The 14,436-nt window shown below is 42.0% G+C and overlaps 1 protein-coding gene across 2 annotated transcripts in view; it reads left to right on the plus strand.

The window, feature by feature from the left end:
• iqsec3b (IQ motif and Sec7 domain ArfGEF 3b) overlaps positions 1-14,436 on the plus strand; it is a 92,766-nt gene that overhangs the window by 63,381 nt on the left and 14,949 nt on the right. For both annotated transcript variants that reach the window (XM_072434377.1, XM_072434379.1), the window contains exon 8: positions 5,036-5,202. In XM_072434377.1, coding sequence (XP_072290478.1) covers positions 5,036-5,202 — 167 coding nt within the window. The remainder of the gene's footprint in view (positions 1-5,035; positions 5,203-14,436) is intronic.

Here is a 14,436-nt window from a genome sequence, read left to right on the forward strand (position 1 = left end):
TGTTCGAGCATGAATGGGCCTCTGAAAATGCTCCAACAATGAAAAGGGGCGAGAGAAGAACCTAGCTTCTCATGTAGTACTGCTCAGTGACCAGTAGTGGCCACTAAAAACTTCCATCCAAGCTTCAGCAGCAGAAGTCTTATTTGTATATATTTTTGACCAATGTAAACATAGTTATGACACACATACATTTTTTTGGTCTATCACTGCTTGTCTTGATTGCCCTGAATGCACACCTCTGCTTTACAAGAGAAAACTGCTATGTTTTCTCATTGTGTTTGGGGCCAAATACAATGGGGGCTTGAGCATTTCAAATTTTGGTGTGGCCCGCCGAAATTTGAAATGTTCGGCGGGCCACATTAAAACGTCTGGTGGGCCAGATTTGGCCCGCGGGCCAGAGTTTGACACCTATGCTTCCTCGCATGGGCTGCACCAGTTTATGTAGGGTTATGAGTGTCCTCCCACTTGTAAAAGAGAGGGGGGCATTCAAGGTTGATAATGATTAAAGAATTGTTCAAGATTTCAAACATGACACACTGCATAAGTGTGGGTATGTTTGTTATCATATTTTAAGAGTAAGTTGGGGCACCAGCCGTATATTCGGCATTTAACAACACTATAATCAATATATTAATTAATTAATTAATTAAAAATGTATTTACTCGTTGATCTGAAGGTTTGTGAGAACGTAACCGTGACATTGACCCCTTTTCTGGGCACATAACCAAATGTGGTATATGAAGATTTAATGACCAAATAATTAAACAGATAAATATGAATTAGGAATATGCAAATGAGTCGATAACAGATGGAAACACTAGACATGATTGTTCTAGATCTATCTAGTTGTGTGTTGGAGTTAATTCTAAGATTATATTATCAGCCAGCCTGCGAAGTGCATTTATACGAACGGAACCAGAAGCTGTGAGGAGATGGGCCTGTGTTGTCCGTGTCGCCTCCACGTCCACGTGCTGGCCAGAGCTGCTCTGTCCTCCTTGGCTCTGAGGAAAAAGGGCCGTTGTACCACAGATGAGGCTGGTCTGAAAAGACTGTTGTGGACTTGAAATGTTGCTAAAAGGTCCTTTGCTTGATTTTGCATGATGCAGTAGCAATCACGTTTAAAAACGGGCACAGAATTCTTAGTTCTGGGAGAAGTTAGCTTGTGGCTCTGGAATGTCTTTGGCTTAGCTTAGCTTAGCATCGCTAGGCCAGAGGTGACCCCTCTCCCAAGGTCTCATGGACCTTGGTGGAACTCTTGATGGAGCTCCGATGGGAGCTTGAATGGAACTGAACTGTTTCCTTTGTCTCTCTCTCTGACCCCTCCAGGGTTGAGATTTGGCGCCTCAGGTTTCAACCAATCAGCGCGCACTGCTGAGTCAGAGCTTGATAAGAGATCTGGAGTAATGTAGCCCCCCTGTTTAGCATTAACATTAGGCCACAATAGTTACAAAGGTAACTATTTTAGATTGTTTACTAAAATCACATAGTCTTTTTAGCGTTTTAGCTTTTGTCTTGGAGAGAAAATGACTCTCGTGAGTTCATTTTAATCCAAAAGAAGTCATTCGATGGAAAAGTTATTTCCAACGTTCAAAGCATCTCTGTTCGTTCGCTCACGTGCTCCTGCAGAGAACCATAAATCTTCACACGGACTGTTAGCTGATAACACTTTAGCCCGCATTCCTGTCACCATGGCGACATGAAGAGGTCATCTGCATATCCTCCATTCGCCTCTATCTATCACGTTGCATTATACAAGTGGAAATTAGGCATAAGAGAAGTCATCTAAAGTCCTGAGTCTGGTTTAGACCTGGCCGTGTCCTCATAGTTCCATGTTCCACATGTTTTAGCGTATTGAAGGTCTGCTTATTATAATAATTGCCATGGGCTCTGACGATAGATTAGAAGGTATGTGGAGCTACATGTAACATTGAAGTCATATGTGTCCTGTGTCCAGTGGCTGTGAATGTGTTAAAAATGCCAGTAGAAAAAACAACAGTGATTACTCTTATTGTGTATGTTTTAGAAGATATTGTAAAAAATATATATATATTAAAATTTTCAAGTCCACAATTTAGATATGGGCACTGAATTTACAGCTTTTTACTAAATCAAATGTTCTGTGATTGGTTAAGATTTTATACAAATTTCTCATCTTATCCATACCCATGATTTAAGCAAAAATGTCAATTGTCAATTGCGGATGTCATGATTTATCTATTTATCCAAATCAACTACAATTTTGGTCCAGTCCTCGCTCATCAGAGCATTGTGCAGAGGTTATTACCTGAGAATGCGCCGAGATTTTTCAGCTGTGACAGAAAATTGTGGAGGCCGTCCCTCACTTTAATTATTCCTCCTATTTTATATCAACATAACTTGAACAAACTTTAAATAATGCGCTGAATTCCAGCTTTCTCTGAAGTATTGGGCAGAGACTGAACTAAGACTTTCCTCAGGGTACCTCGGCTCCGCTTCCGCAGCCCCAGCACATCGGCTTCACTGTTTGTGAAGTCGGAATCGGGTCCACAGAATCGGGTCCACAGAATCGGGTCCACAGTTGCTCTGACAAATGAATGTGCAGCATAATGGACAGAAAGCACTTTAGATCATATGAATAGAAAGAACTGTGAGGAGTGCGGCTGCGTGAAGGACACGAGCGGGTGCGTTCATGTGTCGTGCACACTGCAGATACACAATGTGGAAGCATAAAAATAGATAGTAGTAGTAATAGTAATTGTTACTTAAGCACTAGTTTATAAAAGATGAAGTGCAAACTAGTGTGGTAGCGGAGGAGAGGCGGGGATGAACGAGCGGGCGCGTACATTTGCCGGGGCGCTCTGCAGAGACGCACAGTGCTCGATTAGTCCCGTTTCTGAGCTACAACCACTGAGTTTAAAGAAAGAAATACAATACAATACACATTTGTGACACATAGATATGACTTTGTAATTTAGAGAGTGATTTTGCCTTTTAAAAGCCCAAGACGCCCTGTGTGTATCACTTGTCGCTGTAAAAATGTTGTGTTTAGCTGTTTAAAATTGTTTAGCTCATCTTTTAGATGTTGAATCTATCTGATGTATCTGATGTAAATCTAACTCCAAGTTTAGTTGTTTTGCCTCACAAACCACACTAGTGTGTAGTTGTAGTGCTTCAGTTATTTTGCTTTTGTAGATTTGCAGAGATCTCCCCTGAAGACCCTGGACTTCACATCGACACTGAGCTCACTCTCTAAATCACTGGGAACAATCAGGCAGAGGGTTTGCTGTACCCTCCCTGAAGGAACTGCCAAAAGAAGTAAAACTATCTGAGGAATTGTTAAAAGGAAGCATAAATCAGAAAGATACGCTCCATGGCCAACCAAATAGCCCTGAACTTGATCTACAGCCAAATATAGGAATGAGCAAGGTTCTCATTAATAGACCATGTTATCCATCAGTAAGCTGATGCTTCTGCTGATGTGCTGCTGGTGGAGGTTGTAGCTGACTTGAGCGGGGGAATTGTTTTAGACGCAAAGGCATTGATGTGATTGGCTGACAGGTGATTGTAACTAAAGGCTTCATTTTAATACAATAAGGTACAATTTAGCAGAGATTATGTTTGAGAAATAAGGCTGTCCCTCTGTGTTTGATGGACAGCTGCAGTTCAGTGGGTCTGAGATGACCCTGTGCCTACAGTGACTCCATCTTTAGCTGCATATCAATGTGGGCTGAGTCTGACAAGAACAAGTACATCATCAAGTATATAAAGTTCTGATATATGTTTAAGGACCATGAAGACCAATTGCATTTGCTTATTGTGGGACAAATAAAGGTTCTCCTATCTTAAGCTCCACCTATTGGGACTGAGGATAAGTGGCCAGCCCTCTCGCCTCAAATCATGTAGGTTGGATTTCCTGGAAAATGCCAGGTTGTTACATTGGCATTTAAGGATCCACCCATTATAATAAAACTGGTCACTGAAGATATTTGAATCAAGAATGTCACCTGCTATTATACCCCTTTCATTCAAATCACAGTTTTGTTTCACTATAATTGTCAGTCAAAGCGACACTCTTGCCCAAGTGCCCTTTTACTAATAAAAATGACAACTCTTGAGAAATATAATTTTGTTCTTTCTTTAAAATTATATAAACATGCTTATCTAATTGTGAACACAATGTTGGCACAAAAGCAACAGGTGGAAAGTCTCCAGCTCTGTTGTATTTTATAAACCAATTATAAGCCACTGAGCCTTTGTTCTGTTTCTGTTATTTTCCCCAGGCTTATCATGCTGCTCCATCATTTAGCATTCTCAGCCAAGTCCTGCCATAAGAGCCTATAGATTCCGTTTGTGTTTACTTTATCACACCATTGGATCTATTACTGTGCCTTGTATACTTTTTGTCCCTTGTAGCCACTGCTACTGCATGTGTGTGGCTGTCACAGAATGGACTGTATGCAAAAACAGTGTATAGTTTGCAGGAAGCATTAGGGGTGATTTGTTTATTTGTTGAAAATAATGGCTTTTTATTGTTAAAACAATTATGAATGTATATTCAGGGTTGCAATTATTAATTTTTTAAGAGAATGTTCTATGTTCTCTATGTTCATTTTGTGTGGTTAATCTCATCTCAGGTGGAAAATTGTGCCAAAATGTTCTTGTTTAAGAGTATGGTCATTTTAAAATAATACTACAAAGTACTCATTCAAGTAATTAGTCCAGAGTAAGTAATACCTCAATACTTAGTTGTGTTGCCCTAACATGTGATATATGTTTTGATGTAACAGGCATCATATCACAAACAAAAAGTCCAATATTGTCAACGAATATCAAACCATTTTATTAGAAAAAGTAATTATCATCTATGTAATCTTTCCTACTTATATGTGTAGGTAAACATTATAAGGTGGAATGGTTAAGCCAAAAATACTGAATGAGAAGGATATAATTAGAGATTATTACAATCGAGCTGCTGTCAGTAGTACAGTTTTACTGCCACAAATAACTCTGTGTACTACACCTTCTGACGGTGGGTTGTACTTTTTGTCCCTTACAGCCAGCGGTACTGCATGTGTAACCCAGATGTGGTGCAGCAGTTCCATAACCCCGACACCATCTTCATCCTGGCTTTTGCTGTTGTGCTCCTCAACACAGACATGTACTCCCCAAACATCAAGCCTCAGCGCAAGATGGGCCTGGACGACTTTATACGCAACCTGCGGGGTAAGTACAGAGTGTGTAAGGCCTATGTCCCTGTGTGAAAGGGTTCTGCGCTGTGTATAAGGCCTATGTCCCTGTGTCGAAGGGTTCTGCGCTGTGTGTAAGGCCTATATCACTGTATCAAAGGGTTCTGCGCTGTGTGTAAGGCCTATATCACTGTATCAAAGGGTTCTGCGCTGTGTGTAAGGCCTATATCACTGTATCAAAGGGTTCTGCGCTGTGTGTAAGGCCTATATCACTGTATCAAAGGGTTCTGCACTGTCTGTAAGGCCTATGTACCAGTGTGAAAGGGTTCTGCGCTGTGTGTAAGGCATATGTCCCTGTGTCAAAGGGTTCTGCACTGTCTGTAAGGCCTATGTACCAGTGTGAAAGGGTTCTGCGCTGTGTGTAAGGCATATGTCCCTGTGTCAAAGGGTTCTGCACTGTCTGTAAGGCCTATGTACCAGTGTGAAAGGGTTCTGCGCTGTGTGTAAGGCATATGTCCCTGTGTTAAAGGGTTCTGCGCTGTATGTAAGGCCTAAGGCCCTGTGTAAACAGTATGACAGGAAAGTGAGCAGCATCTTCATTTTGAAATATTAAAATAGATCGATAGTTTGTATTGTAAGTATTTACTGACTTGCAATTAGTTGTAGTGCAGATTAGGTAGGATTTACCGTGTCTATATAACAGATTTAACATGAGCTAATGAGACAACGAAATACACTTTTCACTTTGCTTTAACACTATATACATTCGGTATGAAAGTGGAGTGCACAGCCTTGATAGCGTGACCTCAGAGTGGAGTGAGCATTGCCAAGAGCTGAATATTTGCCTCGTAAAAGTGGAAACTGCACTGGAGCCGTCTAATGGGCATTTTTATATCCTTGGTTTATGCCTTTCATAAATCATAACATCCGCACGCGCACGCGCACGCGCACGCGCACACGCACACGCACATGCACACACACACACACACACACACACACACACTGTAGTTTAGAGGAAGTGATAAGAACAGGATGTAAGCATAGTATTGGTCATTTACAGTAGAATATGTCTCAGATATGGTCAGGAGTCACTGTTCCTGCTTTGATTGGACCTTGGGTGTAATAGTTGATACTGTGACTAGTTTAGTGGGATTCAGGGTCACTGGTGGCTTGTCTGCTCTGTGGGTGACAACATTTGGAACGTCAAGGAGAGTCAAACAGCTTTGCCAGTGTTATTTTTATAGATTACATAAACCAAGAAAGCCTTTACAATTATCATGAATTGGTTGTGTTCACATGATATTACAACTTTCTAGAGCCTATGTATAGTTTAAAATTGAGCTGGAGGGCAGTCCAGAATTCTATGTTGGATTTAGCTGTTTAATGCGCATTTGTTAACCTGCCATTACTAGCTGTATCCACATGAAACAAAAACTGGCAGAACGTCAATGTGTTCAACGTCTTCTGTATCAGAATAAATAAACAAAAATAAAATCAGTTTTCAAACCCAGAAAATGGTGCCTATATTTATCACAAAAGGAAAACTGTCTAACACACTGCTCTGAGTTAAAACTGTCTAACACACTGCTCCGAGTTAACACAATTCTCCGAGTTAAAACTCTCTAACACACTGCTCTGAGATAACACACTGCTCCGAGTTAACACACTGCTCCGAGTTAACACACTGCTGCGAGTTAAAACTGTCTAACACACTGCTCCGAGTTAAAACTGTCTAACACACTGCTCCGAGTTAAAACTGTCTAACACACTGCTCCGAGTTAAAACTGTCTAACACACTGCTCCGAGTTAAAACTGTCTAACACACTGCTTCGAGTTAAAACTGTCTAACACATTGCTCCGAGTTAAAACTGTCTAACACACTGCTCCGAGTTAACACACTGCTCCGAGTTAACACACTGCTGCGAGTTAAAACTGTCTAACACACTGCTCCGAGTTAAAACTGTCTAACACACTGCTCCGAGTTAAAACTGTCTAACACACTGCTTCGAGTTAAAACTGTCTAACACATTGCTCCGAGTTAAAACTCTCTAACACACTGCTCCGAGTTAACACACTGCTCCGAGTTAAAACTGTCCAACACACTGCTCCGAGTTGTTTAAACCACTCATACCATGATTCCACAAACTGCAATTGTCTGGAGCTATTATTGTTGTGTGTTCGTACCTTGATTTGTGTGTGCATAACTTGATTTGTGTGTAACTTGATCTGCGCATGTGTCATTTCATGTATGCATGTCTAAAATCATCTTTTCTTGAGCAAATCATCAAAAATATGTAAGTCCCACACACGCATCTCTAATTACACACACAACTTTTGCAACAGCAACAACCGGCTCGATCTGTGCGTGCATAATCAGATCTGTGCACACGTAATCAGATCTCTGCGTGCTTAATTAGATCTGTGCGTGCGTAATCAGATATGTGCATGCGTAATCAGATCTGTGCGTGCGTAATCAGATCTATGCATGTGTTATCAGATCTTTGCATGCGTTATCAGATCTATGTGTGCATAATCAGATCCGTGCGTGCGTTATTAGATCTATGCATGTGTTATCAGATCTATGCGTACGTAATCAGATCCGTGCGTGCATAATCAGATCTATGCGTGCGTTATCAGATCTATGCGTGCGTAACCAGATCTGTGCGTGCGTAATCAGATCTGTGCGTGCGTTATCAGATCTGTGCATGCGTTATTAGATCTATGCATGCGTTATCAGATCTATGCGTGCGTAATCAGACCTATGCGTGCGTAATCAGACCTATGCGTGCATAATCAGATCTATGCATGCGTTATCAGAGCTTTGTGTGTGTGTAATCAGATCTTTGCGTGCGTAATCAGATCTATGCATGTGTTATCAGATCTATGCGTGCGTAATCAGATCCGTGCGTGCGTAATCAGATCTATGTGTGCGTTATCAGATCTCTGCGTGCGTTATTAGATCTATGCATGCGTTATCAGATCTATGCCTGCGTAATCAGATCCGTGCGTGCGTTATCAGATCTGTGCGTGCGTTATCAGATCTGTGCGTGCGTTATCAGATCTATGCATGCGTTATCAGACCTATGCGTGCGTAATCAGACCTATGCGTGCGTAATCAGATCTATGCATGCGTTATCAGATCTATGCGTGCGTTATCAGATCTATGCCTGCGTAATCAGATCCGTGCGTGCGTAATCAGATCTGTGCGTGCGTTATCAGATCTGTGCGTGCGTTATCAGATCTATGCATGCGTTATCAGACCCATGCGTGCGTAATCAGACCTATGCGTGCGTAATCAGATCTATGCATGCGTTATCAGAGCTTTGTGTGTGTGTAATCAGATCTTTGCGTGCGTAATCAGATCTATGCATGTGTTATCAGATCTATGCGTGCGTAATCAGATCCGTGCGTGCGTAATCAGATCTATGTGTGCGTTATCAGATCTCTGCGTGCGTTATCAGATCTATGCCTGCGTAATCAGATCCGTGCGTGCGTTATCAGATCTGTGCGTGCGTTATCAGATCTGTGCGTGCGTTATCAGATCTGTGCGTGCGTTATCAGATCTATGCATGCGTTATCAGACCTATGCGTGCGTAATCAGATCCGTGCGTGCATAATCAGATCTATGCGTGCGTTATCAGATCTATGCGTACGTAATTAGATCCGTGCGTGCATAATCAGATCTATGCGTGCGTTATCAGATCTATGCGTGCGTAACCAGATCTGTGCGTGCGTAATCAGATCTGTGCGTGCGTTATCAGATCTGTGCATGCGTTATTAGATCTATGCATGCGTTATCAGATCTATGCGTGCGTAATCAGACCTATGCGTGCATAATCAGATCTATGCATGCGTTATCAGAGCTTTGTGTGTGTGTAATCAGATCTTTGCGTGCGTAATCAGATCTATGCATGTGTTATCAGATCTATGCGTGCGTAATCAGATCCGTGCGTGCGTAATCAGATCTATGTGTGCGTTATCAGATCTCTGCGTGCGTTATTAGATCTATGCATGCGTTATCAGATCTATGCCTGCGTAATCAGATCCGTGCGTGCGTTATCAGATCTGTGCGTGCGTTATCAGATCTGTGCGTGCGTTATCAGATCTATGCATGCGTTATCAGACCTATGCGTGCGTAATCAGACCTATGCGTGCGTAATCAGATCTATGCATGCGTTATCAGATCTATGCGTGCGTTATCAGATCTATGCCTGCGTAATCAGATCCGTGCGTGCGTAATCAGATCTGTGCGTGCGTTATCAGATCTGTGCGTGCGTTATCAGATCTATGCATGCGTTATCAGACCCATGCGTGCGTAATCAGACCTATGCGTGCGTAATCAGATCTATGCATGCGTTATCAGATCTTTGTGTGTGTGTAATCAGATCTGTGGGTGCGTAATCAGATCTATGCATGTGTTAACAGATCTATGCGTGCGTAATCAGATCTGTGGGTGCGTAATCAGATCTATGCGTACGTTATCAGATCTTTGTGTGTGTGTAATCAGATATGTGCATGTGTAATCAGATCTATGCATGCATTATCAGATCTTTGTGTGTGTGTAATCAGATTATGTGCATGTGTAATCAGATCTGTGTGTGTGTAATCCAATCGATGCGTGTGTAAATAGATATGTGTGTGTATAACTACGTGTGTGTAACTAGATCTGTATGTGTGTAACTAGATCTGTGTGTGTGTGTGTGTATATAACTAGATATGTGTGTGTGTGTGTGTGTGTGTGTAACTAGATCTGTATGTGTGTAACTAGATCTGTGTGTGTGTGTGTGTGTGTGTATAACTAGATATGTGTGTGTGTGTGTGTAACTAGATCTGTATGTGTGTATCTAGATCTTTGTGTGTGTGTATGTGTGTGTGTGTGTGTGACTAGATCTGTGTGTGTGTGTGTAACTAGATCTATGCGTGCGTTATCAGATCTATGCGTGCGTAATCAGATCTGTGCGTGCGTAATCAGATCTATGCATGCGTTATCAGATCTATGTGTGTGTGTAATCAGATATGTGCATGTGTAATCAGATCTGTGTGTGCATAATCCAATCGATGCGTGTGTAAATAGATCTGTGTGTGTATAACTACGTGTGTGTGTAATTAGATCTGTGTGTGTGTAACCAGATCTGTGTGTGTAACTAGATCTGTGTGTGTGTGAGTGTGTATAACTAGATATGTGTGTGTAACTAGATCTGTATGTGTGTAACTAGATCTGTGTGTGCGTGCGTGCGTGCGTGTGTGTGTGTGTGTGTAATTAGATATGTGTGTGTGTAACTAGATCTGTATGTGTGTAACTAGATATGTGTGTGTGTAATTAGATCTGTGTGTGTGTAACTTGATCTGTGTGTGTATCTAGATCTGTATGTGTGTGTGTGTGTGTCTGTGTGTGTGTGTAACTAGATCTGTGTGTGTGTGTGTAATTAGATCTGTGGGTGTGTAACTAGATCTGTGTGTGTAACTAGATCTGTGTGTGTGTGTTTGTGTGTGTGTTTGTGTGTGTGTGTGTGTGTGTAACTAGATATGTGTGTGTGTGTGTGTGTAACTAGATCTCTGTCTGTGTAATTTGATCTCTGTGTGTGTAACTTGATCTGTGTGTGTGTGTGTGTGTGTAATCAGATCTTTGCGTGCATAATCAGATCTATGCATGTGTTATCAGATCTATGTGTGCGTAATCAGATCCGTGCGTGCGTTATCAGATCTCTGCGTGCGTTATTAGATCTATGCATGCGGTATCAGATCTATGCGTGCGTTATCAGATCTATGCCTGCGTAATCAGATCCGTGCGTGCGTAATCAGATCTGTGCGTGCGTAATCAGATCTGTGCGTGCGTTATCAGATCTGTGCGTGCGTAATCAGACCTATGCGTGCGTAATCAGATCTATGCATGCGTTATCAGATCTATGCATGCGTTATCAGATCTTTGTGTGTGTGTAATCAGATCTGTGCGTGCGTAATCAGATCTATGCATGTGTTAACAGATCTATGCGTGCGTAATCAGATCTGTGGGTGCGTAATCAGATCTATGCGTACGTTATCAGATCTTTGTGTGTGTGTGTAATCAGATATGTGCATATGTAATCAGATCTATGCATGCATTATCAGATCTTTGTGTGTGTGTAAACAGATTATGTGCATGTGTAATCAGATCTGTGTGTTTCGTAATCCAATCGATGCGTGTGTAAATAGATATGTGTGTGTATAACTACGTGTGTGTAACTAGATCTGTATGTGTGTAACTAGATCTGTGTGTGTGTGTGTGTGTGTGTGTATAACTAGATATGTGTGTGTGTGTGTGTGTGTGTGTGTGTAACTAGATCTGTATGTGTGTAACTAGATCTGTGTGTGTGTGTGTGTGTGTGTGTGTATAACTAGATATGTGTGTGTGTGTGTGTGTGTGTGTAACTAGATCTGTATGTGTGTAACTAGATCTGTGTGTGTGTGTGTGTGTATAACTAGATATGTGTGTGTGTGTGTGTGTAACTAGATCTGTATGTGTGTATCTAGATCTTTGTGTGTGTGTGTATGTGTGTGTGTGTGTATGTGACTAGATCTGTGTGTGTGTGTGTGTAACTAGATCTATGCGTGCGTAATCAGATCTGTGCGTGCGTAATCAGATCTATGCATGCGTTATCAGATCTATGTGTGTGTGTAATCAGATATGTGCATGTGTAATCAGATCTGTGTGTGCATAATCCAATCGATGCGTGTGTAAATAGATCTGTGTGTGTATAACTACGTGTGTGTGTAATTAGATCTGTATGTGTGTGTAACCAGATCTGTGTGTGTAACTAGATCTGTGTGTGTGTGAGTGTGTATAACTAGATATGTGTGTGTAACTAGATCTGCATGTGTGTAACTAGATCTGTGTATGCGTGCGTGTGTGTGTGTGTGTGTAATTAGATATGTGTGTGTGTAACTAGATCTGTATGTGTGTAACTAGATATGTGTGTGTGTAATTAGATCTGTGTGTGTGTAACTTGATCTGTGTGTGTATCTAGAGCTGTATGTGTGTGTGTGTGTGTGTCTGTGTGTGTGTGTAACTAGATCTGTGTGTGTGTGTAATTAGATCTGTGGGTGTGTAACTAGATCTGTGTGTGTAACTAGATCTGTGTGTGTGTGTGTGTGTGTGTGTGTGTAACTAGATGTGTGTGTGTGTGTGTGTGTGTGTGTGTGTGTGTGTGTGTGTGTAACTAGATCTCTGTCTGTGTAATTTGATCTGTGTGTGTGTAACTTGATCTGTGTGTGTGTGTGTGTGTGTGTGTGTGTAATTAGATCTGTGTGTGTGTGTGTTTAACTTGATCTGTGTGTGTGTAACCCCCCCTTGGGGCTTGAATTGGATCCTTGTGTGTTGTTACACAAGCTACGAGCTACTTTTATATTCAACAAAGCCCGAAGATCTACCTATAGATCTAAATGATTGTATAATTTAGTATTATTTTTATTGTCAGTATTAAACAGATTTTTATTTTTGTTTAACCATAATTAGGCTATAGAAACACAATGTAGGTTTTCATTAATAGCCTAATATTGTTTATCATATACAAACGTGCACTATACAAAGGAGGGAGAAAATCTGCTATTTAATACAGCTGAGTATTTTGAAAATAAAATATACTGACCACAACTACTCCAAATAATAAGTTAGGATTAATCAGCACTCTCTCCTCCTCCTGCTTCTTGCCTTGACTCTCTCTCTCCTCTCTCCTCCTTCTGCTTCTTGACTCTCTCTCCTCCTCCTGCTTCTTGACTCTCTCTCCTCCTCCTGCTTCTCGCCTTGACTCTCTCTCCTCTCTCCTCCTTCTGCTTCTTGACTCTCTCTCCTCCTTCTGCTTCTTGACTCTCTTTCCTCTCTCCTCCTCCTGCTTCTTGACTCTCTCTCCCCCTCCTGCTTCTCGCCTTGACTCTCTCTCCTCCTCCTGCTTCTTGACTCTCTCCTCCTCCTGCTTCTCGCCTTGACTCTCTCTCCTCTCTCCTCCTCCTGCTTCTTGACTCTCTTTCCTCCTCCTGCTTCTTGCCTTGACTCTCTCCTCTCTCCTCCTTCTGCTTCTTGACTCTCTCTCCTCTCTCCTCCTCCTGCTTCTTGACTCTCTCTCCTCCTCCTGCTTCTCGCCTTGACTCTCTCTCCTCTCTCCTCCTCCTGCTTCTTGACTCTCTCTCCTCCTCCTGCTTCTTGCCTTGACTCTCTCTCCTCTCTCCTCCTTCTGCTTCTTGACTCTCTTTCCTCTCTCCTCCTTCTGCTTCTTGACTCTCTTTCCTCTCTCCTCCTTCTGCTTCTTGACTCTCTTTCCTCTCTCCTCCTTCTGCTTCTTGACTCTCTCTCCTCTCTCCTCCTTCTGCTTCTTGATTCTCTTTCCTCTCTCCTCCTTCTGCTTCTTGACTCTCTTTCCTCTCTCCTCCTCCTGCTTCTTGCATTGACTCTCTCTCCTCTCTTCTGCTCCTGCTTCTTGACTCTCTCTCCTCTCTTCTCCTCCTGCTTCTTGACTCTCTCTCCTCTCTCCTCCTTCTGCTTCTTGACTCTCTTTCCTCTCTCCTCCTTCTGCTTCTTGACACTCTCTCCTCTCTCCCCCCTACTGCTTCTTGACTCTTTCCTCTCTTCTCCTCCTGCTTCTTGACTCTCTCCTCTCTCCTCCTCCTGCTTCTTGCCTTGACTCTCTCTCCTCTCTTCTCCTCCTGCTTCTTGTCTCTCTCTCCTCTCTTCTCCTCCTGCTTCTTGACTCTCCTCTCTTCTCCTCCTGCTTCTTGCCTTGACTCTCTCTCCTCTCTCCTCCTCCTGCTTCTTGCCTTCACCCAACTGTCGGCTGGGCTGGCAGCCCGACAATGGCCCAACCATGATTTAACATAACATTGGCCCAGTGTCGCCCAGTGTTGGCCCAACCACATTCAATGAGTCGTATTAATAATGTCGGCCCAGCAGCAGTGTAAAATTACTTGTTATTCCTTATATTGGCCAGCCTTGAGTGTAACACCTTTTAAAAGATACTGCATTTTTAACAACATATTTATTTAGAATTCAGCCGTTCAGTGTTATAACAGTTAAGAGAAATATAAGAGGAAACACTGATCCAGAAGCTTGTGTGTGAGACCAGTCCTGCTATGACAGAAATAAAGCAATAAGAATGCAATGAAATAATGTTATTGATTTAAATTAAATCAATTTAAAGTGTATTTGTTTTAACATTTTCAATAGCTCCTCTGTTGCCCTTTAACATTTAATTCTACTTTATTATAATATGCAGTGATGGAGAGAACACTTTGAAGAAGTATT

The sequence above is a fragment of the Eucyclogobius newberryi genome, unplaced genomic scaffold, assembly GCF_026437365.1.
Source record: "Eucyclogobius newberryi isolate DKJ021-1_F unplaced genomic scaffold, fEucNew1.0.hap1 SCAF_7, whole genome shotgun sequence".
In the NCBI taxonomy this organism is placed as follows: domain Eukaryota; kingdom Metazoa; phylum Chordata; class Actinopteri; order Gobiiformes; family Gobiidae; genus Eucyclogobius; species Eucyclogobius newberryi.